The sequence below is a fragment of the Notothenia coriiceps genome, unplaced genomic scaffold (genome assembly GCF_000735185.1).
Source record: "Notothenia coriiceps isolate Sejong01 unplaced genomic scaffold, NC01 NC01_scaffold00037246, whole genome shotgun sequence".
Taxonomy (NCBI): Eukaryota; Metazoa; Chordata; class Actinopteri; order Perciformes; family Nototheniidae; genus Notothenia; species Notothenia coriiceps.
In genome coordinates, this window is record NW_011369947.1 from 19,831,866 (window position 1) to 19,858,295 (window position 26,430).

Below are 26,430 nucleotides of genomic sequence, written 5' to 3' on the forward strand. Positions count from 1 at the left end.
GGGGGGGGGGGGGGAGAAAGTCACTGTTGAGCTTCATCTTCAATGAGAGGCTGCGACAGAGAAATGCAGCTTTTCCCGACGTGGCTTGGGTTTTTGACACTTTGCTCTCGGAGTCAAAGGCAGACAGTGTTGATATATGTAGTCATATAAATAACAAACAGTACAGTATAAATATAAAGATCTGCGTGTGTGTGTGTGTGTGTGTGTGTGTGTGTGTGTGTGTGTGTGTGTGTGTGTGTGTGTGTGTGTGTGTGTGTGTGTGTGCACGCACAGTACAGTGAATGGTTCACTGTACTGTGCGTGCACACACACACACACACACACACACACACACACACACACACACACACACACACACACACACACACACACACACACACACNTTGGAGTCCCTGTTTGGCCGTAGTCGGTTACTGCATGGCAGCATTTTGTTATCTTGGTCCCAGCTCTCTGCAGTCTGGCAATAGGTCCCCCCCGGTGTGGTTCTGGGATTTTTGCCACCGCTTCTTGTGATCATTTTGACCCCGGGCGTGAGATCTTGCGTTGGAAGCCCCAGATCGAGGCGAGATTATCAGTGGTCTTGCTAGTGTCTTCCATTTCTAATAATTGCCTCCCACGTTGATTTTCTCATCCCAAGCTGCTTCCCTATTTGCTAGATTCAGTCTTCCCAGCCTTGTGCAACGGTCTACCATTTTGTTTTCTGGTGTTCCTTTGGACAGCTCTTTGGTCTTGGCCATAGTGGAGTTTTGGAGTGTTGATGTTTGAGTTTTGTTGCGAGTTCAAACAGGGCTGCGCATTAATACAGTTAACACAGGTGGGAGGACAGAGGAGGGCTCTAAGAAGAAGTTACAGGTCTGTGGATAGCCCAGCAATCTTGGTTGATTTGCTAGATGACCAAAACTATTTACCACCATAATTTGCAAATAAATTCTTAAAATCAGACAATGGTCATTTTTTTCGGATTTCTGCGATTTTGTTTTTTCTCATTCTGTCTCTCATAGTTGAGGTATACCTAGGATGAAAATTACAGGCCTCTCATCTTTTTAAGTGGGAGAACTTGCACAATTGGTGACTAACTAAATACTTTTTTGCCCCACTGTATATCAAACTTTTGTAACTTTATAAAACAGCGACCATTAACGCTCCATCGACTCTGTCTGGTTGACATCCAGACAGCAGTGTATTTGTATTAGACGCGTATCCTGATTTGAACCATGGTTGTTGACAAGCTAGCAGACAGATGTCTATTGTAGAGGAGCACATCCTCACTGCTAATGTTGCTTTGTATGCTAAATAGCTTGCAGAGCCCCATTATGTCAGTTGTCAATACAGTATATAGTATTTGTCATATTTAGGTAATGATTATTTGTTATAATAGTCTTAAAATATTTTTTTAGAATAGTGTCCTGTCATTATGTCCTATTTTTATTTTATTTACTTATGCTACTTACTCTTCGTTTCTATGTCTTTGTATGAACCACATATACCAAAGCAAATTCTTCATATGTGTAAACCTACTTGGTCATAAAAACCGGTTCTGATTATTTCCTTAAAACACAAAAAATATATCATCACAAGAGAACCACATTTAATCCAATAAATCCTCTAAATCAAATTAGGATTTTTAAAACATTAATTAAAATACTTCCTTTCAAAATTCATGTTATTAATAACACATCTGAACATCAGGTTTTATTTTGTTTACAAAACATTTCCATTAAAAAAAGTAATGTTGTGCTTTCTGTCTTAGTATTTATTTTAAATGTTGTATTTGTTCTATTTTTCTGCTGATACAATGACCTAGTTTCTGCTGAATTCCCACACAAATGGCTGTTAAATAAAGTTAAAATGGCTGACACTCCCTGATGACCCAGTTTTCTGTGGTGTCCTCCAGTATCATGCAGGTGTTGGGGGCCTTCCCCTCCCCCAGCGGGCCCGCCTCCACCTGCAGCCTGCTGAATGAAGACACCCTGATCCGCTACGCCAGACTCAGCGCCACCGGAGCCAGCAACTTCCGCTACTTCGTCCTGGACAACTCGGTCATCCTCGCCATGCTGGAGCAACCCCTCGGCAACGAGCAGAGTCAGTACCCTTTGACCTTACACCAGTTTATTGAGATATAGGATGGTTAATTGGTTCATATTTTATTGTACGAGTAAAGACTGTCATTAAAGTAAAATAAATGACTGTGTCTCCTCAGACCCGAGTCCATCAGTGACGGTTCTGATCCGAGGCACGGCAGGCAGACATGCCTGGACCATGCAGCTCTTCCACCAACCCAGAGGAGCTCGGGCCAATCAGAGGGTGAGAACTACCTGTAGTTTACTGCATCATGATAGACAACATCGCCAATACTAAACCAGGACTAAGAGATGCAACAATTGCTTATATTTGTCAGATTTCTTGTCCAACCTGCAAATTCCCATTTTTTGCTGTAATTGACAGAATTTGAAATACAATTGACAGCGTATACAAACTTTTGTGTGGCTGTTTTTTCTTTGAAAATCTAATTTACTTTAAATTAAATTACACTTACATGTTCTGTAAAACTGCACCAAGTTAAACTTTCTCTCACTCTTACACATTTCAAAATATAATTGCTTCAAGGTCCCTTGAGAAATATAATCCAATCAAAATAAATCACAGATTATCCTACCCTAACAGGTTTACCTTGCCAAAATAAAGGACGTAAAACATATTAATATAGAAAAACAAAGCACATTTTTCAACTGTTTCTTGCAGTGTGGGTAGTGTGTGCAAATAAACAATATCCAGCTGTTTTCATGTTACCGGCTTGGCGATAACTACTAACCAACGATACGTAGCCTGTAGAAAATAGGCAGTTTCCATTTGAATATTTTTAAACATTTCACTCGTTCTATAGAGCTTCCATACTAACAGCATGGCTAGTATGTGTGGCTGTTACTGTCTGGGATGCCGTGTTTGCGACATATACACATCATTCGGCACATGTAGGTACATTTGACCACCAAACAAATCTGAAATAGGACATTGGTGACTGATCAATTGCTGCAACTGAAATGTTGTTAAAATGACTGCTTGAGTGTTTCTGTTGTAAAAACTCCACATCTGTTCATTTGATAACACAACCCCGCTCCATATATCTCCTCTCCTCCTCCTGCAGCAGGTGTTTGTTCCAGAGGGCCGTCCAAAACCCAACAACGGTGTGGGCATCAAGTACAACGTGAAGCAGAGGCCCTTCCCCGAAGAGGTGGATAAGATTCCTCTGGTCAAAGCGGACGTCAGTATTCCTGACTTGGATGACATTGTCAGTAAAGAGGTGAGATCCGCTTCCTGCTGAACCATGTCATTGATATTGTATCCACATAATTCATCAATATAGGATTAAATTCTACTTCGGGCACAAGCTGAAACAAGTTTGATGTCATGGATATAAATACCACTATAGACTAAATTGATCCCTCATATGATGTGTTATCATACAAACTCAGGTGGGTTGTATGGGCTGGCTGGATGAATCAAGAGCTACAAATGCTCTGATCAGTCATTTCCCACACGTGAGTTGTTGGAGAGATGAAGTTTCATTTTGGTGTCTCTTGGGGGGAAAAAGGGTAAAATTAACTGGTTTGGTGGAAGAGATGCAATGATTTTAGATGATAACCCTAACCCTGTTTCTCAATCCAATTCAACAACCTTGCAATCATTTAAGCTTTTAATTTAAGACCACAGTGTGAAAAGTGACAACAGAGATGAATCAATACCACTTCTCAAAGATGAAAGCTTAGAAAATAGGGAATTTTTGCAGAGATATTGTACTTGGAAAAAACAGCTACCGTAACCTCGATCGAATCCAATCGATCGAGGTTACGGTAGCTGTTTTTTCCAATAAAATGTTTGATACTAATGTTTAAAGCACGGGTGCACACTTTTATTGACTTTAGAAGGTAACACTTCAGTGTTTGGGCTGGGTCTTCATGGGTTAATGCTGAATGTGTCCAATCAGGTTTCATGAGCAACAGCGTCATTAAAACCGTCTCAAAATCTGTCTTAAAATGTGGCCACCCCCTTCTTCTTCTTCTCCGTTAGCTGGAACTGCAACATGACAAGCTCCGGGCTCTTATGACAAAGCAGATGGAGTACGAGAACTCCCTGGAGCGACACGGCGAGGAGATCTGGAAGTCCAAGCCTTACCCCGACCCTCAGACGGAATGCAAACCCCCGTACCCCGCGCAGGAGTTCCAAACAGCTCGCCTCTTCCTCTCACACTTCGGCTTTCTGTCCCTGGAGGCGCTCAAGGTCGGTACAGGATTGGTTGATGAGAAAAAAAGTCCTCCACCAATATGTTACTTTTGCATTTTAACTCTATTCAAGCCTGTGGTCTATTGAAAATGATAGTGTTCTGTATACATATATATATATATATATATATATATATATATATATATAACCGTAATTTTCGGACTATAAGGCGCACCTGAATATAAGCCGCAGCAGCTAAATTGAATGATGTGTACATATATAAGCCGCACTGGACTATAAGCCGCAGGTGTTTTAATGTTTAATTACCATAAGGGTTCTTGCACAGAGGGGATTGTCGGGAAAGAGATGGCTGTTTGAGGAAACTCCAATTTATTAACATTTCAACAAACAAGTTGCATATTTGCATAACGTATTCAAGTGTTACCATTTAGTGCAATAGTAGCTACAGAACATGTACTGTGCTGTGTAAACTGTACTGTATCACATTGCGTTTCAGACACACAAACTTTTCAAATTTCAAACTTCAACGGTGCGCTCCCAGCGCACGTACCGGCAGTGATCTACAGCAGCGGTTTTCAACCAGTGGTACGGGGACAAACTGTCTCGCTCTCGTAATGTCTGTCTGTCTTGCTCTCGTTCTGTCTCTCGTACCACTCTCGGTTCCACTTTTAAATTTGCGCGCTACCTGTCTCACTCTTTTCCGGCCTCCAGCTTTTCCTGCCTCCAGCTTTTCCTGCTGGAGCCCGCCGCTTAAAGGTGGGGGGCGCAGACCGGCCATAGAGCCCATAGAGTTAAAGGTGGTGGACTGTAACCTGTAAAATCCATAGATTTAGGAGGTCCCCTAGTGGCCGTTAGCTGTAAACATCCATAGATTAGCCGCACCATTATATAAGCCGCAGGGTCGAAAAATGGGAAAAAAGGCGCGGCTTATAGTCCGAAAATTACGGTATATACATTTATAGGATTGTTATTAGTGTTCATTTAGAATTTATGTTTATTTGTGTATTATTAATAGGAGCCCAACAACAGTCGTCTACCTCCTCATCTGATTGGCCTGGAGTCTTCGTTGCCTGGGTTTTTTGATGACATAAGCTACCTAGACCTGCTTCCATGCCGACCGTTTGACACCGTCTTTATTTTCTATGTGAGGGCTGGACAGAAAAGCTGCCCGGAGGTAAGGGGACTCCCCACGGATTAATTAAACAGTAAACTGTAAATGACCGGGACGTTTGGCAAATATTTACATTGCATTATATTTGGCTGACATTTGTATCCAATTTTACTTTCATTAAGTACATTCAACTATGAGAAAACAAACTCAAAAGTTAAAATATGACTTTCTGCTGCCCTTTTCATTACTTTTAATAAAATTAGGCCCCGTGAAAACGTGTAGATGTTGAAACTAAGTATTTGGTACATTTCAGATCCTAAAGAATGTGGAGTCGTCGTCCAGCGTCCAGCCCCACTTCTTGGAGTTCCTGCTGTCCTTGGGCTGGCCTGTGGACGTGGGACGCCACCCTGGCTGGACGGGACACCTGGACACCAGCTGGTCCCTGAACTCCTGCTCCGACAGCACTGATTTCCAACAAACGGGTAATGCACATAATTGCCATTTATCTAAATGTTGGATTTTTGCAGTAACTAAGACAATGCTAACTTTACATTTTTGTTGACACTGTAGAGGACGCAGCTACTCCCGAGGACACAGGAGGCTCCATGTTCAACGGGGAGAAGAAAGTTTTGTACTATGCTGATGCTCTGACAGAGATTGCCTTCGTTGTTCCTTCGTTATCGGAAAGTTCTGGTCAGTATTCACTACTACTCTGCATATTGGCATTAAAATATGTTAGAATAAAAAAACAAAATCTGAAGAAACACCAACCAACTCAGTAAAGAACTTGAAATGTTGACTTTATTTGATTATTTTACACTATTGACTTCATAGTTTGCCTTATGGTTTAAATGATTGTCAATATCAACACATATAAGCATTTTGGAAAGATATGGAGGATGAAAAATGCTTAAAAAGAAAGGTAAATTACATAATTTGAGGATGTTGGTGACCACCTGTTTCTAGGAACGGCCAAATGGTTCGTCACTTCGAACGTTGGGGATACTAGGAATTGTGGGAGAGCATTATCTGCTCTCCTTTCGTAAAGATAGTCCAATGTATCCTATACTAAAGGAGATTATATAGGAAGCATTGAAGCTTCTTTCCTTATCATTTATTTATTCAAACAGATCATATAATGGCAGCCACTTAGATTACGTTTTTTTAATCTTTTGCACAACAAAAAAAAATGCACCTACCTAACTAGGATAGGTAGATAGAACAGTGTGGGATATCAAATAAACAAGAGTTGACAGAGTTGTTGTTTGTTCCCTTGATGTTCCTCAGAGGAGTCGTCGGTGCACAGCGACTCCACCGTGGAGGCGGACACTAATGCAGACATTGTGCCCGGGTCACTCAAACAACCCAATCTCACACTGGAGCTGTTCCCCAACCATTCAGAAAACCTGGAGTCTGCCAAAAAGGTAATACTAGTGTATCTGAACTATATACTGATAAGAATGTCTAGTTGCTTTATGTTGCTTAAACTCACTGATTTTTGTGCTATTTCTGCAGCTGAGTCCTTTGGTGAAGTCGAAGAGGTCGTCCACTGGAAAGTCTTTCCCACCTCTGGGTCCCGAGACCAAGGTGTTTGTGGTCTGGGTGGAGCGCTTTGATGATATCGGTAGGAAAAAACTCTTCTTCCTACATTTTTCATATTGTTTGATCATTATTGTTATATACATGTAATACATTGTAGTTAGGGCTGCTCAATTAATCGTATTTAAATTGCAATTACGATTTTGGCTTGCAACGATTATGAAAACAACATAATCAAAATAAAACGATTATTTATTTATTTTATTTTATTTATTTTTTTCAGTTGAATTATACTTAAAGTTCAGGGTAATCAACTGTTAAAAACATACTGTTCAAATTTTTTTTTCAATAAATGGATGTTTTCAAAGTAAATGGATAATCGTTTTTAATAATCGTGATATCAATTATTGACCCAAATAATCGAGATTATGATTTTTGCCATAATCGAGCAGCCCTAATCGTAGTACAATGTGGACAGTTGTACTTATTTTGTTCATACAAATATTTATATTATTTTTATTTTATAGTGGAGCAACTGTTATGAGATGCAATTTTTTAAATATAAAAGAATTAACTCAAACATAAGAAATAGGCTCTGTAGCCTTACAATGTGCCTGTATAAAAAGACATTTCTTAAGTGTATGGCTAATGGATCAAGTGACATGAACGTCATTGTGTTTTTAGAGAACTTCCCTCTGTCTGACCTCTTGGCGGAAACCAGCACGGGCTTGGAGGGGAGCATGAGCAACAGCACTTCCTGCAGGTATACAGGCGCTCGCAAACACAACACTTTGCAGACAGAAAGGAGAACATATGGTTTCTGAATTGGTTTCTGCCAGGTGTAAAAGAAGTAAAGGAAAAAAAAGCATTTCCGCAAAATCACACTGTGTGTACTGTACATGCAGGATAAGAAGCAAAGAGTGCAAAACAGGAAGTACATGCAGTGTGTGCAGAAGAAGGAAGTGTGAAGTAGCTTCGAAAACGATTCAGTTTTTGTGAAACATGAATAATATGTAGGTTGTTTTAGTTAAGGTTGAGATAAAATGCAACTTTAAAGACGTTTAGGGTGCATTCACACCTAATAGTCCGCTTCTCTGTTTGCACCAGACGACAGTTTATTACATTGTTTCATTTTTCAGAAGGTTCGGTTTGCGTTCACACAGCAAAACTCAAACGGACTATACACTTTAAACACAAGTCATGTGCACGCAAATGCTGTTCAACCATTGGTCAGACATTAAGGGGGTAACAACGCAAATCCCGGCAATTTCTACCGGAGCCTCCACCATGGAGCATCGGCACTTTAGGCTGGTTATTCTCATGCTGCTGTTAATCTGGAGATCAACAGACATAGCGGCCCGCGCATATGATTATATAATCAGACAACGTCCGTTAAAAAACATTATAACATAATGAGAGACGTTGTGCAGTAAGTAGAGGCGTTTCAGGTGTTCTTACTTTTATGTAGTTGACGGAGAATTTTTACTATACACGACACTGTTCAACACTTAATTCTGATTCACTCTTTAAATGAACAACCGCGGATGTCTTGAAAGACTCTTTCGCTAAAGATTTTAAAGATATCCGCGTTCTTGTGACACGTAAATACTACGCTTCCTATGTTTTGGTGCGGACTGCGTTCACACCAGCAATGAACCGCTCCAGACAGAGTTCGCAAGCAAGCGCTCCGAGACCACCTATTTTAACGGACCAGAGTCCGGTTGTTTAGTTCACTTCAGAGGTCTCGGACTGCGTTCACACCAACACAAATGAACCGCATCAGGGTTCGATTCAACCGGACTATACAAGGCAGTTGTGAACGCACCAAAGGCTGGTGTGAATGCACCCTTAGACTTCAAGTAATAACATTGAAATGACCTAGGACCACAGTCCACAAACCTCAGACTGAATTAACTGGACTGAGAACTCAAGGGCTCCCTCTTCTTAAATTCCAATGGGGTTTTTCCATTAGATTTTGGAATGTTGCAGGAAATAAGATCTGTGGCAATGCAGGTTTATTGTACTTAGATGTTTTGTTCAGCAGTCACTGTGTGGTAATGTAATCTCTAGAAGTAAAAAGCTAACGTTAGGCTATAACCGTGCTACATCACGTCACCACTGCTAAGCTAAAGGCAGATCGTCTTTGGCATGACGACGTCTCATTTAGCCACTTGTTAGATTGTTTGGCACAAAGAGGCTTCAGATATTCAACAATGGGGTATTCACTGACATATTTTATGTGGTAAAAATCTCTTGAGCTTGTGTCACCAGACCTTATTTCAGGCATCTAACCAAAAACATTTTCAAAAAACCATTGACCTTGAGACAAGGGAAACTGAAGTGGAGGAATGCTAACTTATATCCGGGTTTTAAGACTTATTCCTGCACCGCTCTTATTGTTTTTGAATGTGGAGTGTTAATATATTAGCACCTTAGTCAAGAAACGTGTTCCTTGCAAGTATAAATGGTATTGGCATTGGGTTTTGTATCGTCCATCATCGCCCTGTAATTTCTCCTGCTGCAGGTCAGGGTTACTGGAAAAGGACGTTCCTCTGATCTTCATCCAACCTCTGAAGACGGGACTCTTCAGGATGCGGCTGCATGGAGCTGTGGGTAAATTCGGCATGGTGATTCCCCTGGTGGACGGCATGGTGGTCAGCCGCAGAGCACTAGGTAACAACTCTCTTTATCTATCTCTAACGTGTTCTTTTTAATCCCAACATTAACTTGAGCCAGCATAAACGAGCTTCTGTCGGTAAATTCAACTGAAAAAGCCTTTGGAAATGTTATTGGTCAGCAATAGTTGGTTAATAATAATAATAATAAGTTAAATATGTTACAGCATTCATATCCCCTATGCTGCAACAAACATTTACCATGAAAAAGCCATTCCATGCATGTCATTTAATTTGTTGCCAGCAGATGGCAAAGTTGGACGCTTTTTTAAAGAAGCCCTATTGCGTTTTCCCTTTCCTATAGCAGCGTGTTCTATAGCTTTGTGTGGTCTGCAAAGGCTAAAATCCAAAAGTTCCCTACAGAGAGAGTCTCTCTCCCACACACTCCACCCCTGCCTGAAACAGCTCCATTGGAATCCTTTGTCTCCGTCACTTAATGACATTGGTCAACTGCTTTGCGAGTGTTATATAGCAATCACAACAGTAAAGCACGTTAAAATGTCACAGTAGAGGCATAACATACACATATGAACCAGAAATAAGCATAATTTGTCCTTTTTGAATGTTTTTTCTTGCTTTTAAAAACACTACAGGGTGTCCGCGGGGTCTTAAAAAGTATTAGAAGTTGATAAATCAATTTAGCGAAAATGAAGGCTATTAAAAAGTATTAAACGGTATTTTCCAAGGTATTACATTTTGTAGCTTGTTTTCAATAAGTATATAAATTGTCCAAAGAGGTTGTATTCTACAGTGTGCCTGAATGTAATCATTGCGTAGGTGTGTAGTGTGATTCTGTGTAGTTTATTTATGGCATCCCGTTGGATTTGACGTCATGTGAACAGGACATCGCACGCTCACTGCTTGATAGCGCGCGAAGGTCCGTTTACGCCGGTTGTTAAACAACATCGTTATGGGGAAATGCAAGTCTGCGTCCAAATGGTTGGAAGATAAGGAGGAAGGACAATCAATACTGTATATAGTCATTGTGAGGTAAAGTGTGTCGTCAATGTAACCGGTTAAAACTCGAAGTGGCGATGAGGTCTTAAAATGTATGGAAACGGTCTTAAAAAAGGTCTTAAAAGGTCTTACATTTGACTTCAGGATTCCTGCATATACCCTGCACTAATATACACAAATATGTCTATATACATATTAACCTTGTCCTTCAGTTAAAGACAGTTACAAAAGTGTTTACATTTTATGCTTGGCTCCTTTTATCTTTTAACATGTAAATGTTCATGGTCGTCATAGGATTCATCTATTTCCTGCAAATTGCTGTTGTACACAGTTTCAAAAATGTTTGACTACCTTTTGCTGATGAGCTCCTGTTTCCTCCTCCTCCTCCTCCTCCTCCTCCTCCTNGTTATTAAACTAATACTCCCCGAATGTCTTTCATCTTCTTGTGATATCGGTGATATATTACCGTTACTGTAGGTACGAGCTGCAAACATGTGCATTGGAGATTTGCTGGTGAAAGAGCTGTAATTTCACCTTTCTTTTGTTAGCCTGCAGCAGTGATGCACATGTGTACATCCAGTACAAAGTGGTGAGCAGGGCGAATATTTGTGTGTGTGTGTGTGTGTGTGTGTGTGTGTGTAAGAAGAGTGAGTGTGTGTCTAAATGAGAGACATTAAAGGCTACTGAGAGAATTCAGTTTTGGCTTAAACAATATCCACTAATGTCATTTGTGATACAAGAGCATTTTTAAAAACACTGCTGTAATAGGATTTTGTGATATTATTACCTGTACTTTATAAAGGCTGTACATTTGTAATGAATTCTTTTTTTTACTTATTGTTTAATAGAGCACACAATAGCACCCTCAGATATTGACAGTAGATCCTGCACCAAGATGACGGTAATTATAATCAACTAATAGCCGGCTTTTCACATTATTATCACTTGTCCTTGAGGTAAACATGAATCCGTACAATAAAGCAATGCTTCTTTTTTTAAATGGTGACTTGGCTCCTTTTTGTACAGATGTGTGACAATTTTAAGGATAGAAGCGTATTGACTTGACCTAGTAAGGTGTTGAGCCTCGAGATAAACATCATTGCATTATGTTATTGTTATTTACAGTGGGGCAAAAAAGTATTTAGCCAGCCACCAATTGTGCAAGTTCTCCCACTTAAAAAGATGAGAGAGGCCTGTAATTTTCATCCTAGGTATACCTCAACTATGAGAGACAAAATGAGAAAAAAAAAATCCAGAAAATCCCATTGTCTGATTTTTAAAGAATTTATTTGCAAATTATGGTGGAAAATAAGTATTTAGTCAATAACAAACAAACAAGATTTCTGGCTCTCACAGACCTGTAACTTCTTCTTTAAGAGCCTCCTCTGTCCTCCACTTGTTAACTGTATTAATGGCAACTGTGGCCAAGACCAAAGAGCTGTCAAAGGACACCAGAAACAAAATTGTAGACCTGCACCAGGCTGGGAAGACTGAATCTGCAATAGGTAAGCAGCTTGGTGTGAAGAAATCAACTGCGGGAGCAATTATTAGAAAATGGAAGACATACAAGACCACTGATAATCTCCCTCGATCTGGGGCTCCACGCAAGATCTCACCCCGTGGGGTCAAAATGATCACAAGAACGGTGAGGAAAAATCCCAGAACCACACAGGGGGACCTAGTCAATGACCTGCAGAGAGCTGGGACCAAAGTAACAAAGGCTACCATCAGTAACACACTACGCCGCCAGGGACTCAAATCCTGCAGTGCCAGACGTGTCCCCCTGCTTAAGCCAGTACATGTCCCAGGCCCGTCTGAAGTTTGCTAGAGAGCATTTAGATGATCCAGAAGAGGATTGGGAGAATGTCATATGGTCAGATGAAACCAAAATAGAACTTTTTGGTAAAAGCTCAACTAGACGTGTTTGGAGGAGAAAGAATGCAGAGTTGCATCCAAAGAACACCATACCTACTGTGAAACATGGGGGTGGAAACATCATGCTTTGGGGCTGTTTTTCTGCAAAGGGACCAGGACGACTGATCCGTGTAAAGGAAAGAATGAATGGGGCCATGTATCGTGAGATTTTGAGTGACAACCTCCTTCCATCAGCAAGGGCATTGAAGATGAAACGTGGCTGGGTCTTTCAGCATGACAATGATCCCAAACACACCGCCTGGGCAACGAAGGAGTGGCTTCGTAAGAAGCATTTCAAGGTCCTGGAGTGGCCTAGCCAGTCTCCAGATCTCAACCCCATAGAAAATCTTTGGAGGGAGTTGAAAGTCCGTGTTGCCCAGCGACAGCCCCAAAACATCACTGCTCTAGAGGAGATCTGCATGGAGGAATGGGCCAAAATACCATTAACAGTGTGTGAAAACCTTGTGAAGACTTACAGAAAACGTTTGACCTCTGTCATTGCCAACAAAGGGTATATAACAAAGTATTGAGAGGAACTTTTGTTATTGATCAAATACTTATTTTCCACCATCATTTGCAAATAAATTCTTTAAAAATCAGACAATGTGATTTTCTGGATTTTTTTTTTTTTATCATTTTCTCTCTCATAGTTGAGGTATACCTAGGATGAAAATTACAGGCCTCTCTCATCTTTTTAAGTGGGAGAACTTGCACAATTGGTGGCTGACTAAATACTTTTTTGCCCCACTGTATGCAAAGACGTTCTTTAGCTTAACACTGGATTCCAAAACACATAATCCAATAAATCAAGTAAATGTTTTCCTTTTTAAACCAAAGCACTTTGAAAATGTCGATTAAATAGATTGGTACACTGTGTCTTAACCATATTGAAAAAAACGTCAAATCAGATCCATACTGTATTCGTCTTTTATCTCACCAGGATAAAGTGGCCTCCGCAGCATCCTTCACCCTCATTGAGGCCGGATTGTGCTCCTTCTCCCCTTTATGTCGGACTTCCAGTTCCTGCCGAGACTTACTGCCAGATATTCCCAGCTCCACAATCTCCAACACCTCTACCAGACAATCCTGATGCAAAAAGAGAAAAATGATAAAGAGACAGAACCACAAACAGAGAGTTTTCTTTCCACATAAATGAGGCTAGACGTTAGCATCATTTCTAAATTGTTGATTTGAGAGAAATGGGAATTTTCTGTATGTTTTTGGTGGAAATTAAATCAGGGATTTTTTTATTTAGTCTTCACCTTCTCATCCAGCATGTCGGGGTGTTCTGTGAGCCACACACAGAGAAACTGGAAGGCAGCTACAATCATGGAGTGGAGGTCTCGGGACTGGAGGGGAGCTGGACGGCTGCACTGGTACACGATGTACCCACATATAGAGCTGACGGCCCGCTTACGGTCTGCAGAGTCTACTCCCACCTTCACCTACATAGAAAATACAGGAAAATGTATTACTGAAGCTACAATATAAAATGATTAATGTAATGCACCTGAAACGTTTTTTGTATGCCTTGATGCTTAAGCAATTGTCTGATTATTTGGTACAGTATTTGTTTATTTTTTACAGTATTTATAGAACTAGCATTTTTGCTCATTCGAAATAAAGTCTTAATTTTGCCTTGACCTTTTCTCACCCTGCTCCTCAGCAATCCTAGTTTATGTAACATCAAGTGTCACATGTTTTAATTTACAGCCAATTACTGTCCATTTGAATTATTGTACATGCATTAGGGGTGTTGAAATTAATCGTTTCTACGATGCATCGTGATGTGGACGTGGACGATTCTGCATCGATGCAGGGACAGAACATAGTCGATTATAGCATAGTAACGTTGCTTCCTGATCTTCCGGCCGCGGCTGGACAATAACGTTTTTAGTTATTTTCTGTCACACTAATATCAAATTGGTCGATGACGCAGAGATCAAGGAACAGACGTGACAGCGGCACAGCGACACCACACACGGAGCAGTCTGCTTTCTCCACCAAGACCAGTCCAGAACCAACAGCAGAATGACCGCTCTGAATCAGGCCCTGTCGCTGCGGCTCAGAGACAAAGGGAGGGATTTGTGTTTTTTGAAAAACACTTGTTATCATCATGTTCACACACAGATATAGGGAGGCTAGAGTTATACAATTGGTTTACTTTGTTTATAAATTAATGTCAAGACATTTATGTTATTGATTTCTGAAGCACTTTCTAAATAATAAAAAAGGGAATTCATATTTATCTTACTGCATGTATTCATTGATGAAAGAGAAGCCATGTGCAGTAATATAGAAAATTGAGGATGCAACGCATTGTTATGCATCGTGATGCATCGGGATATCGAATCGAAGACAGGATAATCGTAATCGAATCGTGAGACCAGTGAAGATGCACAGCCCTAACATACATACAGAAGAGTGGTGCGCTAGCTAACTGGGACCATTAACCAGAGAAATTGTCGGGTTCTATCCAGAAACTTCTCTCCTTCTGGTAATTGTGGTACTGTGTTGGGCAAGTCCCTTGTGAGGAAGTTAGAAATGTCTGACATGACATGAACCCCCTGAACGCACCATTATGTTTATTCTGCTTGGCTAGATTGTCTCGTTTGAGCGGCGGGTGCACCGGCTAATTTGAACAAGGAGTAAAGATCAAGTGGCAGAAAACATGTCCGTTTCTATAGTAACAGGCACATACTTTTATTAAATCAGATTTGATTAAAAAGAGGTTTCACTGTAAGCCTTGAGGTTAAAGCAAAACAAATACAGGTTACTCCTGTCAAACAGCTATTGTTATTCAAATAGAGTGTTGGTGTAGAGATCATTTTGGTTATGTCCAAAATAAAAACGTTTTTACATTGTTTTAATGGGTGCTACTTCACAACTTTTATACATTTACCTACTTCATAATGCTGCTTCTAATTAAAAAAAAATGTACAACGGATGTGTCATTTTTAACAACCTACATTTCCCAATTCTGACGAAGGAGGGCTCAGTCTGTAGGGACTTGGCTCGGGAGGGGTCCCCGGTTCAGTACAGAGCGTTGACTGGTTGCTGGAGAGGTGCAAGTTCGCCTGCTGGGTACTGCGGAGGTGTCCTTGAGCAAGGCACTGAACCATGGAAGCCCCTTGGCCCTGATACCTCTCCACTAATGCATGGGTATAGGTCCTGTTTGTGCATGTGTGCTTGTGCATATTTTGGGTCTATGTGTGTGATAAACAGTAAATAACACCAAAACCCAAAAACGTATGACTTATCTTATTCAATAAAGGATTTCTGAAACTGATTGTTGAAACATTGGTGATCTGAATTACATCCACCATTCCCCCCCTGGCCTGCCAGCTAGTAATGCTCTCAGATTGTTACACTGCAGTGTACTGACGTTGTGCCTTTACCTTGGCTAGCCCCGCCAGCAGCTCCAGTGCAGCCAGTGAGATGCTCATGTCCTGCCTCCACTGGGAGTTGAGTCTCTGGGTGACCAGGTGGATGCTGCGCACCAGCAGGCCCGCCGCCGTATCTGCAAGAGCTAGACCATGTAAGACCCGGAAATACCAAACACCGCGAAGAGTAGAGCAAAGCAAGAGTCAGGCAACGCAGTTTGAGGCAAACAGGACAACAGCAAAAAAATGCCTTGGTATTAGTTTTTTAAACATGCATTAGGAGTAGAGTTGAAAGCACATACAAAAATACAGGCATATTAGAGGTAGATAAAACGCTGAGAATTAGGGCTGAGCAATCAAGTTTTGACTTTAAAAGAATCATAAACTTTGTCTGTGATATATTCTTCCAAAACTGACTTTATTAATAAAGTACATGCATACACATTCTATATAACGCACTACAGGAAAGGGAAAACCCCCCCAAAAGCATAAAAGGGCCATTTCAAAATTGTTTTTTTAACAATAATAACAAAATGTTGACCTGAAATGTAAAAAGAAAACAAAAAAAGCATCAACAACTGGAAGTTACACAGCCTTAAGTAAAGGATGTGACACAAGTAGAATGATCTCTTTCCATAACCTCCACAGTAACTATTGGCGATGGTGATGCTTTGAAATGTAATTGCATGAGGCTTCTGTATAAAACTTGAGTAAGATTTACATCTGGTTTTATTGTTTGTTGAGCAAAAGAATCCCAAATCATGCTGAATTGGCTGCAGTTGTCTTCAAACCCCCTCCCTCTCTCAAGTCTTGCTGCTTCCTGTCCTGCACCGGGCCTCAGAAATAACAATGAGACAGGAACAACGGGAAACCCCCCCCTCCCCTCCAGCTTCCTGCTGAACAGAGTTGCCCATGATCAGCAGTGTTCAGTAACAAGTTGTGGGCAAAAATGCAACAAGAAGAACATATTCTTTAGTCAAACATCACTCAGCCCTACGGAAGAAAACGAGAAAATCCTCCCATCACTCAGAGAAAAAAAAATGCATTTAGCTCAAAAGAATCTGCAAAACAGCACAGCATCACGGCAAATCACTTTGGTATTACCTACAGAGACTTTTTACCCAACGCTTCTTAACTCTGCATACCACTTTAACCACGTTAGCTATGAGGAACAAATGTGTTAACATGTTTTGCAGGGGAAAAAAAGCAGGTACCGATAACAATCACATAATATTCCAGCCTCCAGTTATGCACCATCCATCTAAAGGGTTAATTCAGCGAGCAGGAGGAAGGATATTAGTTTAGTGGCTGCGTGTCTTACCGTAGTCTCGCAGCAGGGCCTGGCCAGGTCTCTCAGAGTCGGGGCTGGTGGCCTCCGTGCTCCCCCCGCTGTTGAAGCTGATGCCGCTGTTGGTGCGGCTGTGACTGTGACTCCTCACCGCCATGTGGCTCCCGTCTATGCTTCCCTGTAAACACAAAAACACAGCTATCTTCAAGTCCCCGACGCTGCTTCTGGCGTTATAAAAAGTTAATCGTTCATCCGAGCCTTACCGTTTCAGTCTGTGCACCTATTGACTCCAGCAGTGCAGAGTCTTGAACAATGTTTAGCATTGCACCTGAGGGGAGGTGAATTATTAAACAGTGCATAGAGTAAAAGGCCATTCATTTACCTTTTACGGAAAAATATGGACTTGTTAAAATACCATTTTGATTAAAGTATTGTAGTGCAGCAGAGAAATTCTGGCCTGCAAATAGTTTTCTACTGATTCAAGAAAACATTTTTGGTACAGATCCTCTTAACAAATAAGCACACCTCGATTGCTTTGATAACATTTCAATTATAATGAGAATATGCAAAAATGATCAATCCCTCCAATATGGTGAAAGATATCGCAATTTCAATATCACTCAAAATAAATCGCAATTTTTCCGAATTGTGCAGCCCTAATGTTAACACAGTTCTAAGTCACATGTCCTTTGGCTGACTACAGGGACACTGTGGCATGTTCTCTGCAGGGAGTAGAAATCTAAAAATGTACCCCCTAAAACAAACATGTCCATTAAGTCAATCAAAATAAGAACAAGTAGAAGCAAAATAAGTAGATCAGATACCCAGGATGAGCTGTGTGTTGGTGGGGTCCGTCTCAGTCTGAAGGGCTCCTATGAGGACATTGACGAGACGCAGCCGCAGGGACAGGAAAGACACGGGCTGGTCATGTGGCCACCCATCCTCCTCGTTGAACTTTCCTTCCAACAGAACCTGAAGCACAAAATCAACATAGTAGGGAATAAAGCTGCACAATGAATTTGCAATATGGACTTGTGCATTATTCAAGCCGCAGTCAGCACAATATTTGGCTAAATATATGTTAAAATATAACATATCAAGGACTACAAATCGCATTTTCTACAAACTTAAAACATATTTGTTTGGTACAGTTCCTCTATATAAAAAAAATCTGATCATTTAAATATATTTTTCAATGATAATGAGATTCATGAATCAAAAATTATAAATCCGTTCTATATTAAAAATCATATTAACTTGCACATTTGTGGAAAATAATTGCCATGAGTCCCTTTTTCCAAATCAACAACCCCTAGTAGAAATCGGAGTACAAGTGGCTTTATGGTGCAGAAAATGCTTCAACAAAGATTAAATAAGCGAAGGCAATGACATTAAATGATTCAATTAACTAATGAATTAACTAAAATGCACAGAAACTAAAGCCGTACCTCTGATTTGATGTTGCCAAAATGATGCGGCAAAGACAGCATGGCAAGCAGGATGTTGATGGAGGCTCTCCGCAGGTCGGTGGGATTTACGTACATCTTGAATTTGGACAGTTCCCTGTCAACAGGAAAACAAATATCATGGGCTTCAAGAAACTTAAGACAATATTCTCCAAACGTCATACATAGGGATGGGTATCGTTAAGGATTTAACGGTACTACTACTTTTATCGATACCGCTTATCGGTCCGGTCTTTTAACGGTATTCTTATCGGTTCTTTTGGAGAAAAAAACATGGTAAACTAACTAAACAAATTGTGAACAAAACTAACAGTGCTTCTTTATTTAAATTAAATAAATAATATTTCACATCAAAAGAAACAACAATGCTTTAAAAAAATCGTATTAAATAATCTAATGACAGAATAGCTGAAACTTTAACAAACTAAATAACTCAGTTACCTCTAATCATTAACCCATGTTTGTATAATGTAGTTAACTCTGTGTGTTGCTGCTAGCATAAGTAATACCTGACGTGGAAAAGTTACTCGTGGATGGGGCTACAGCGCTTCTAGAAAGAGACTCGAACCCGGTGCATTTCTCCATCTGAATGTGGTGCACTTTTGCTCATGTTACCGCCCTTACATGCTAAACTCTTATTACACTTTTGGTAACGAGCATTGTCCACATCGAGACGGGTAAAGTTTAACCACACCTTGGAGCGCGTTCTCTCGGCCATCTCCTCCGTGTGTGTGTTGCTGCATGTAGCAGCTGCGTGTGTGTAAACTGCCCCGCCCCCTCCCAAGCAGGCGGGAGAGAGAGAGATCTCTCGACTCGATTGGAAAGATTGAAAATACTAAAAATAATCATAGACGCATTTTAAAGTCTTATTGCATATTAGAAACGGAGTTGGCGACACTAAAACTGCAATATAATGTTCGTGTAGCAATAAAACATATGACATATTTTTTACATGTCTCCAGTACCGATAAAAAGACCGATAACGTCGGAGCTTAACGGTACCACGTTCTTTAATAATTCAGCCCCGGGGCCCGTTTAATACCGGGGCTCGGTACCCATCCCTAGTCATACAGTTACATAGTAAATAAAATATGCTTATTACATGAAAGAAAAACCAGTCTGACCTGTCGGGTACAATAGTCTCCAGGGCAGCTATAAAGTAGGGCACCAGCACGTTGATGCCTTTCAGGTCGGAGCAGAACAGAGAGGAAGAGTTGAGGATGATAGAAGCCAGAACTGGTCTGCAGATAAAATCTGAGATCTGGAGACCCTGAATCAGGACCATGTAGAACCTGCATAAAAAAAAGAGGAGTATAGTTTTGCAGTTTAATATCTTCTTAGCAGTTGAAAAGGCACTAATCCCATGCTGAAACTAGTTTAAAAGAAAATGTGGCATATTAAAAAAAGAAAAATTGCAACTTGCACAGAAGAAATATGCAAGTATATGCAGTATTTCATGTAAAGGTTTTTTTTTATTAAAATATCTGTTTTCCCCTTTCAATAACCCTAAAACAATTTGTACATATTGCACTGAAACTATACTCATTGGATTGGATTCCAGTTTTAATATATATTTTTTTACATTCTACGTTCACATAATAATAATCTCTTTCTTTATATAGTAACTTAAGTATCTATTTTTTTATATATTTATTCTTAGTAAAACATTGGTCTATTAGTTTATTCTAAATTATTCTGTATATTTTATATTCCACAAATACCATAGATATTTATATTGTTGATATTTCTATATTTATTGTTAAATTTCATTTTATTATAGTTGTAACTAATGTGCAGTGCCTTGTTAGTATGCTGCTGTAACACATTTGTATAAAGTCTCTACTGTATTCTATAATAAAACTAATTGTCTACGTTACCTGGAAAGGTAAACTGGCAGAATGTCTTCTCCGGTCTTCTTGCTACAGAAGATGCGGCAGAGCGTCCCACAGGCCTCCGCCCGCCCTGCCTCGTAGCTCTCTGGGAACTCGTTGGCGTCGAACATGGGGTTGGACACCATGGAGTCGGTGGACATTTGGGAACCCTTCCTTCTCAGCTCCAGACCTACTTGAGTGGCTATCGCTGTATAAAGTGAGGAGAAAGAGAGCATGAAAGGACCCTGAATTGTAAATGTGGTCATGAGCACACATGCATGTATGAGAAACAAGGCAAACATGTAGCTACTTTACGCACAATACAATAAAAAAAAAAAGGTAAAATGAAGAAAAAGCAGACATTTAAATCGCTATCACAAGAGAGAACCACTCACTTCATTTGAAAGCATTCAAAAGGGAACTCTGACACAAAGAGCTTACCACCTATTGCTGGCACAAAGTGTGACCAAGTGTAACATGCTGGTAATAAAGATACAAATAAAATTGCAAGGCCACAAAAAGCAAAATCCCTGTGTCAGCTTCCCTCGCTGTTGCAATTTGATGACTCAGGTACAGATCATTCACTTCATGCATTGAGGCACCAAACCGATCAAATCATAACTCAAGTGATAATACAAAAAGGAAAAATTATATAAAATAAATGCTGAACCTGAGGAGGGTCTGACACTAAATAATAAGGATTAGTGTGACACAAAAAAAAAAGAAATGAGAAAAAAACATGATGGCGTTGTCACAAACTGGCAACGTTATGGTTGAGACAAGTGGTCAGTTGGTGAAACCCATTCCATCACCTTTGGAGAAACGCTGAGATAACGCTGATGAAAAGTTTACATATATATATTATATACATATATATATATATATGACAAGCAGTGGGAACGGAAAACAATGGGCGATAATAATGGCGATGGATCATGAGGAACTTAACTGAAAAGCAGGAAGAACTGTCAACGAAACGCAAATCAAGTGAGGAAAAAAAAAGAGCTGCCGTTCCTACTTACAAGATTTATAAGAAAGGAGAATTTGGATAAAAGAGGCTGCAAGATAACAGAAATAGTGGAGAGACACAAAATCAAAGCATATCCAATATTTTGGGGTGAATTCATATCACGCATGAATTGTGTTTTTCTCCTCAATACATGACTTTTGACCTATTACAACTCTTCATCAGACATGGTAGACACATGCAGGACACCAAAAAGAGAAAAATAAATGGATTTAATAAAAGCCAAATTTCTATTCAAATACAATGTATGTACGGGCTGAGATTGATCCTGTAGCAACGATTTTACCAATAAAATAACAGTAAAAATTCATTAGCATATGGTTATAATCTATATAAGCCAGGTTTAAATAGTCGGTGGATGTAAATGGATCAGAATCAGATGGAAATCTCATACTAGGCCACTTCTAACCAAGCCCTCCACACACAGAAGTTACAGAGAAAATGGTGAGAAAAAAAAGAAAAGGATAGGATATCCCAACGCCATACAGTAAAAAAAAGAAAAAGAAAAAACAGACACTTAAAAAACGAATATAACTCCACAGAAACATGTACTAATGAACAGCGACGAGACACCCACCTGACCATGCATTAATGTAACGCTATTAACCATCGGCTGGCTTCTTACCGGTCATGCTGGGGTCTCTGCTGAGGCCGCTGTGGAGCTTACAGTGGACCAGGGCCGCGTCGAAGAGCCACTGGCCGAACAGGTTGAGGATGCTGTTGACTTTGGGACGTGCCGGGGCGGGCAGGGGCCGAGACTCCCAGCTGCTCTGGTTGGGGCTGGAGAGCAGCGTCGGGGAGGAGGACGTCTGCTGCTGCTGCTGCTGCTGCTGCTGGGACCCTTTGGTTGGTTGACTGCCACTGCCCTGCAGAGGGGGAGAGGGACATTTGATTAGGCTACAAAAAAAGATTAGTTCAGTTGTGCCTGCTACTGACATTTTTTATTTCCTTTGGTTAAAAAGTTGTCTGGGCTTTCTTTGGCACTAATCTGAAGAATGGGTTAGGGTAAAGGATTTGTGCTGTTTTTTCTTTATATTTGAATTTCTAATATTTCTAATATTGTCATATTACAAAGACTAAATATTGTATGATAAAAAGTTGAGATTTATTTTTACAATCAACACCTGAAATGATGACGGCCTTTATAAAAAATCAAGGTAGTACAAGTGTAATATCAAAGTTATGTCAGTTTTTCAGAAAGGACATATTTAAATAACAAAATTATAGCATTTTTCTAATTATGTTTCTATAAACAAATCCTGATTTTGAGTATGTTCCCAACACGTTGTGGACTTTAGACCAATTGAAACATGTGTTGTAGCATTTTTCGCATCTATTTAAATGTATTTCTTTAAAACAAATATGTAAAAATATGTAAACCTGACATAACAAACACACTAGCGTAGTGTGTCTAGTAGATCTGTCTGTAGATCAGCCATTAATTATGTCACAAGAATAACATAAACTGACCGTTGAACTCTTGCTCGTGGTTTTGGTGACCACTGTATGCCGTTGCTTGCGGCTGTGGGGGGGGGTGGTGTTGGTGATGGAGGGGGGCGGAGACATGCTCATTCTGTTGACCGGGGTGGGCGGGGCACTGTCAGATCTGGGACGTGATATACCTGTGGACAGGAAGTAAAAATCAGCTGGGATATCAAGTTCCTGTTTTTCCCTCCATTTCTGATTAGCAATACTTCCACTTGTTCGGTGGACAGAACTTGTTAAAATAAATAATTTAAAGCCATTTTACCCATTTCAAATGTTATGACCGATCAAAAGACAGAACTCATTGGTTGACATGCAAGACAATGGTTAGATGCAAATCAGAAATCATTGACATCCATCCATTTGATTGACTTTTTGCCCCTTGTTGATGATCTTGTAAGTTAATCCGAATGCCAGGAACATTTCATTTGAGTTGTTAATACCAGCACCACCGGTAATAGACTCCATCATATGCCCATCTCATTATATGATGTATCAACGGGTGTGGGTACCATGAGAGTGCAGCACTGGAGAAAAAGTGAACACCCTCTCCCGTACATCTTTCTTTTCAACAGAGACACCTACAGTGTGAGGAGAAAAATCACATTTTCTTTTCAAATCTTTAAACATGTAATACCGATGGACTTCCTCCATCAGGATTTTACTCGGGAGTAGGCTACTGCCAGGTGTAAAAACTAGAAAGGAGCAAAGCTGTTAAAAGAAAATAAATAGCTGTCAATCTTTTAAATCTATTTTTCTTTTTGATTTTGTGTGTATTTTTCTACTGTCCAGTAGGGCTGCATGATTTGGGAAAAAAATTACTTATCTTTTGACTTTTACTTATTTTCACTGATATTGCAATTGAGATAAGCCATATTAGCGGGGTTGATCACTTATGGAATATAATTCACAATATCATTAAAAAATCCATTAAAATTATCACATGATGCTTTTTTCCAAAATAAGGTTTTTTTTATGAGGTCCATAGAATTTATTTTGTGGTTTGGACTTAGATTTTAAATAATATTTTAGTTGTATTAAACATTAGACGTATTGCTAAGTCAAAATTGCAATTTGGATACATTTTAGATTGTTTGTGCAGCCCTACCGTCCAGCCATGATTGACATTATTGACTTTGTTACAGTATGAAACATTTTTTTAAATCAATTTTAAAATAGGTTGTAATCATAAAAAAAATTCTACGTCTACTTGATGTTTTTGTTAAAGTATGAGTATTTTGCATGAAGTTAGGATGAACACATAAACAAATCTTAATCTTAACATGGTTTGTAGTGCCTTAGAAAGAAGGTGCACAAATCACAGCTTGACTGTCCCATGACTGAGCTTTTCATTCGAAAGTCTTTACCTAAGAATGCATCCACTAAGCAGCTGATGCCCCTCATGGCCCTGAAGAAGATCTGGGGCAGCTGTTTCAAACATGGATGCAGCACCACTTCATGAGGGATGCCGCTGGAGTTTAGAAACTGTTCCTGAAACTTCGGAGTGGTGCTCACTATCGCAGGGTTGCTCAGGTCCACTGGGTTGCTGGAAACAAAACAAAAAAGGAAATTCAAGGAGAAATAAAAAGCTAACAGACAGCTGCTAAAGCTCATTGGACATTTAAAAAAGTATTCTCTAAACTACTGAAAACATATCTCCCAAATGTAAGTAAAACTATTGTCATAAATCTTGGCTAATAGCTCCCCTCAACTTAACTCAAGATAATGACCTTTGTATTACCAACTGCTGTCTGCTTTTTATGCTGTTGTTTCTTGTGATTGACATTTCTGGCGGTGGACACTAATGATGTATTCTATTCCTATTTTAGCACCTTAACATGTGGAGGAAGCGGTACCACGTCTGAGCCACACAGTCGTTGTCCATCTCTAAAGGGATCAGGCTGGCATCTTCATCGGGAACTTTAAAGGGCGGGAAGGATGGTCCATGTGTAAAGCGCAAGAGCCTGGGTAGAAGAAATGATACAGGAATATGCAGATTATCACACACAGCTAAGGACACTTTTTTATTTAATTATTGGTCACAAACAAAACTCCTTTTCAGGAACAAACTGTATGAAACCATTTTCGGCTCTAAATCCTAGATTAAGTTGATGGCTATCTAACCTGGAGGTGAGGGCACAGGCCACTCTGCTCCACTGCTCTACAACCGGGGGGTGGTGTCTCCAGTTGGCCAGCATTTCCTTCGCTGTCTTCCAATATGGTGGCGTGGGAAAGCAGCGAGCGCACGCCAGTAGCCACACCTCGAACAGCACCGCCATCAGTTTCTCTGCTAGTTTCTCAGCAACGCCAACTGATTGATACAAGGAGATTATTGATGTAAGTCATCATCATTAGCACACAGCTTAGTTGAATAATTGATTCTGATTAGACAATTTGGACATTCAGCGGTCTGCTCTTTTTCTATACAGTAGCAGAACGTTGATCATGACGCTTTGATCAATTTGCAAAAGGAAGTCCCGTCAATTTAACATCAGCTGTGGCCCAACAAAACCCATTAGTTTAACTCCATCAGAAAACACTGTTGATTTTTTAAAACACAAAACTTTTTATTCATGATAGCTAAACTGTCCCCAGTGAAGAAAAGACAAAAAGAGAAGAAGAGACAGCAAGAGAAGGAAAGGGGTTAAAGACACAGAGCTCTAGACGTCAACAGAACAAATCAACAGAAGAAAACAGAGAGGAAGTAAACACCAAAAGTAACACGGTATGTGCTCTTCCATTGTTTAATTCAATTGTGTGTCATCAGCCTAACTGTTATATTATACATTATAATGGGTTATTATGTAGAGGGAGCATTTATAACGAAAAAAATAATAGGACCCAGAATGCTTCCTTGCGGAACTCCATATTCAATATCCAATGTTTGTGAAACAAAGTCTCCCAAACGTACAAAAGATGTCCTTTCTGACATTGAAAGTAAGTAGCCGTGTAATGAGCGGAATGATGCGTAGCGAGCCAGTCATTAATCCCTCCCGGCACATTATCCAGGGCTCGAGCTTAAGGACGTCCCATCATCGAAAAAAATAGTGTCAGGGAGGATAAAAAATAATTTTGGGACGAATTTGGGACGAGAGTTAAAATAAAAATACCCTGCTAACTCTACTACAAACGGCGATGAAAATGAAACCGACTGCACGTTTTGTGTAGCACAGTTATTAAACCTCCTTGTCAACATAAATACACACACGCACAGAACATTTAGCAACCCGCGAAATACACACTAATGTCTGGTTCAACAGCAGTGCTTTGTGAGCTGAGACCCCTCCACACACACACACACACACACACACACACACACACACACACACACACACACACACACACACACACACACACACACACACACACACACACACACACACACACACACGTGAATTCCTGGCCCGCAAATTCGCGGGTCTAGCTATGTACTGAGTGTGTGTATTTCGCAGGTTGAGTGATGTACAATGAC

The 26,430-nt window shown here is 40.2% G+C and overlaps 2 protein-coding genes across 3 annotated transcripts in view; one reads left to right on the forward strand and one right to left on the reverse strand.

Annotated features, from left to right (window-relative positions):
- Positions 1 to 1,850: 1,850 nt before the first annotated feature.
- On the forward strand, positions 1,851 to 11,558 carry LOC104966499 (ral GTPase-activating protein subunit beta-like). Its single transcript, XM_010795685.1, has 12 exons — positions 1,851 to 2,082; positions 2,201 to 2,304; positions 3,146 to 3,301; positions 4,069 to 4,278; positions 5,258 to 5,416; positions 5,667 to 5,835; positions 5,924 to 6,046; positions 6,641 to 6,777; positions 6,869 to 6,977; positions 7,577 to 7,655; positions 9,417 to 9,565; positions 11,551 to 11,558. Exons 1-12 carry the CDS (start codon positions 1,866 to 1,868, stop codon positions 11,556 to 11,558), a joined length of 1,620 nt encoding a protein of 539 aa, XP_010793987.1. The 5' UTR covers positions 1,851 to 1,865.
- A 1,257-nt stretch (positions 11,559 to 12,815) lies between these two features.
- ralgapb (Ral GTPase activating protein non-catalytic subunit beta) overlaps positions 12,816 to 26,430 on the reverse strand; it is a 20,242-nt gene continuing 6,627 nt past the window's right edge. The window contains exons 5-20 of one of the 2 annotated variants that reach the window (XM_010795144.1): positions 25,083 to 25,269; positions 24,791 to 24,922; positions 24,326 to 24,504; positions 23,471 to 23,539; positions 22,944 to 23,095; positions 22,099 to 22,339; positions 20,453 to 20,654; positions 19,700 to 19,867; positions 18,558 to 18,672; positions 17,934 to 18,081; positions 17,373 to 17,437; positions 17,143 to 17,287; positions 15,837 to 15,958; positions 13,701 to 13,883; positions 13,376 to 13,524; positions 12,816 to 12,853 (exon numbers count right to left, since the gene is read on the reverse strand). In XM_010795144.1, coding sequence (XP_010793446.1) covers position 12,853; positions 13,376 to 13,524; positions 13,701 to 13,883; positions 15,837 to 15,958; positions 17,143 to 17,287; positions 17,373 to 17,437; positions 17,934 to 18,081; positions 18,558 to 18,672; positions 19,700 to 19,867; positions 20,453 to 20,654; positions 22,099 to 22,339; positions 22,944 to 23,095; positions 23,471 to 23,539; positions 24,326 to 24,504; positions 24,791 to 24,922; positions 25,083 to 25,269 — 2,258 coding nt within the window. In that variant the 3' untranslated portion in view covers positions 12,816 to 12,852. The remainder of the gene's footprint in view (positions 12,854 to 13,375; positions 13,525 to 13,700; positions 13,884 to 15,836; positions 15,959 to 17,142; positions 17,288 to 17,372; positions 17,438 to 17,933; positions 18,082 to 18,557; positions 18,673 to 19,699; positions 19,868 to 20,452; positions 20,655 to 22,098; positions 22,340 to 22,943; positions 23,096 to 23,470; positions 23,540 to 24,325; positions 24,505 to 24,790; positions 24,923 to 25,082; positions 25,270 to 26,430) is intronic. The other variant, XM_010795145.1, reaches the window with a different exon arrangement.

What these genes read in the sequence shown, in the direction of transcription:
- LOC104966499 (XM_010795685.1), top strand. Translation starts at nt 1,866, where the DNA reads ATGACCCAGTTTTCTGTGGTGTCCTCCAGTATCATGCAGGTGTTGGGG. An exon ending in TGTCCCTGGAGGCGCTCAAG is followed by an intron (nt 4,279 to 5,257) that starts GTCGGTACAGGA and finishes TATTATTAATAG; the next exon opens with GAGCCCAACAACAGTCGTCT. An exon ending in GGAGCGCTTTGATGATATCG is followed by an intron (nt 6,978 to 7,576) that starts GTAGGAAAAAAC and finishes TTGTGTTTTTAG; the next exon opens with AGAACTTCCCTCTGTCTGAC.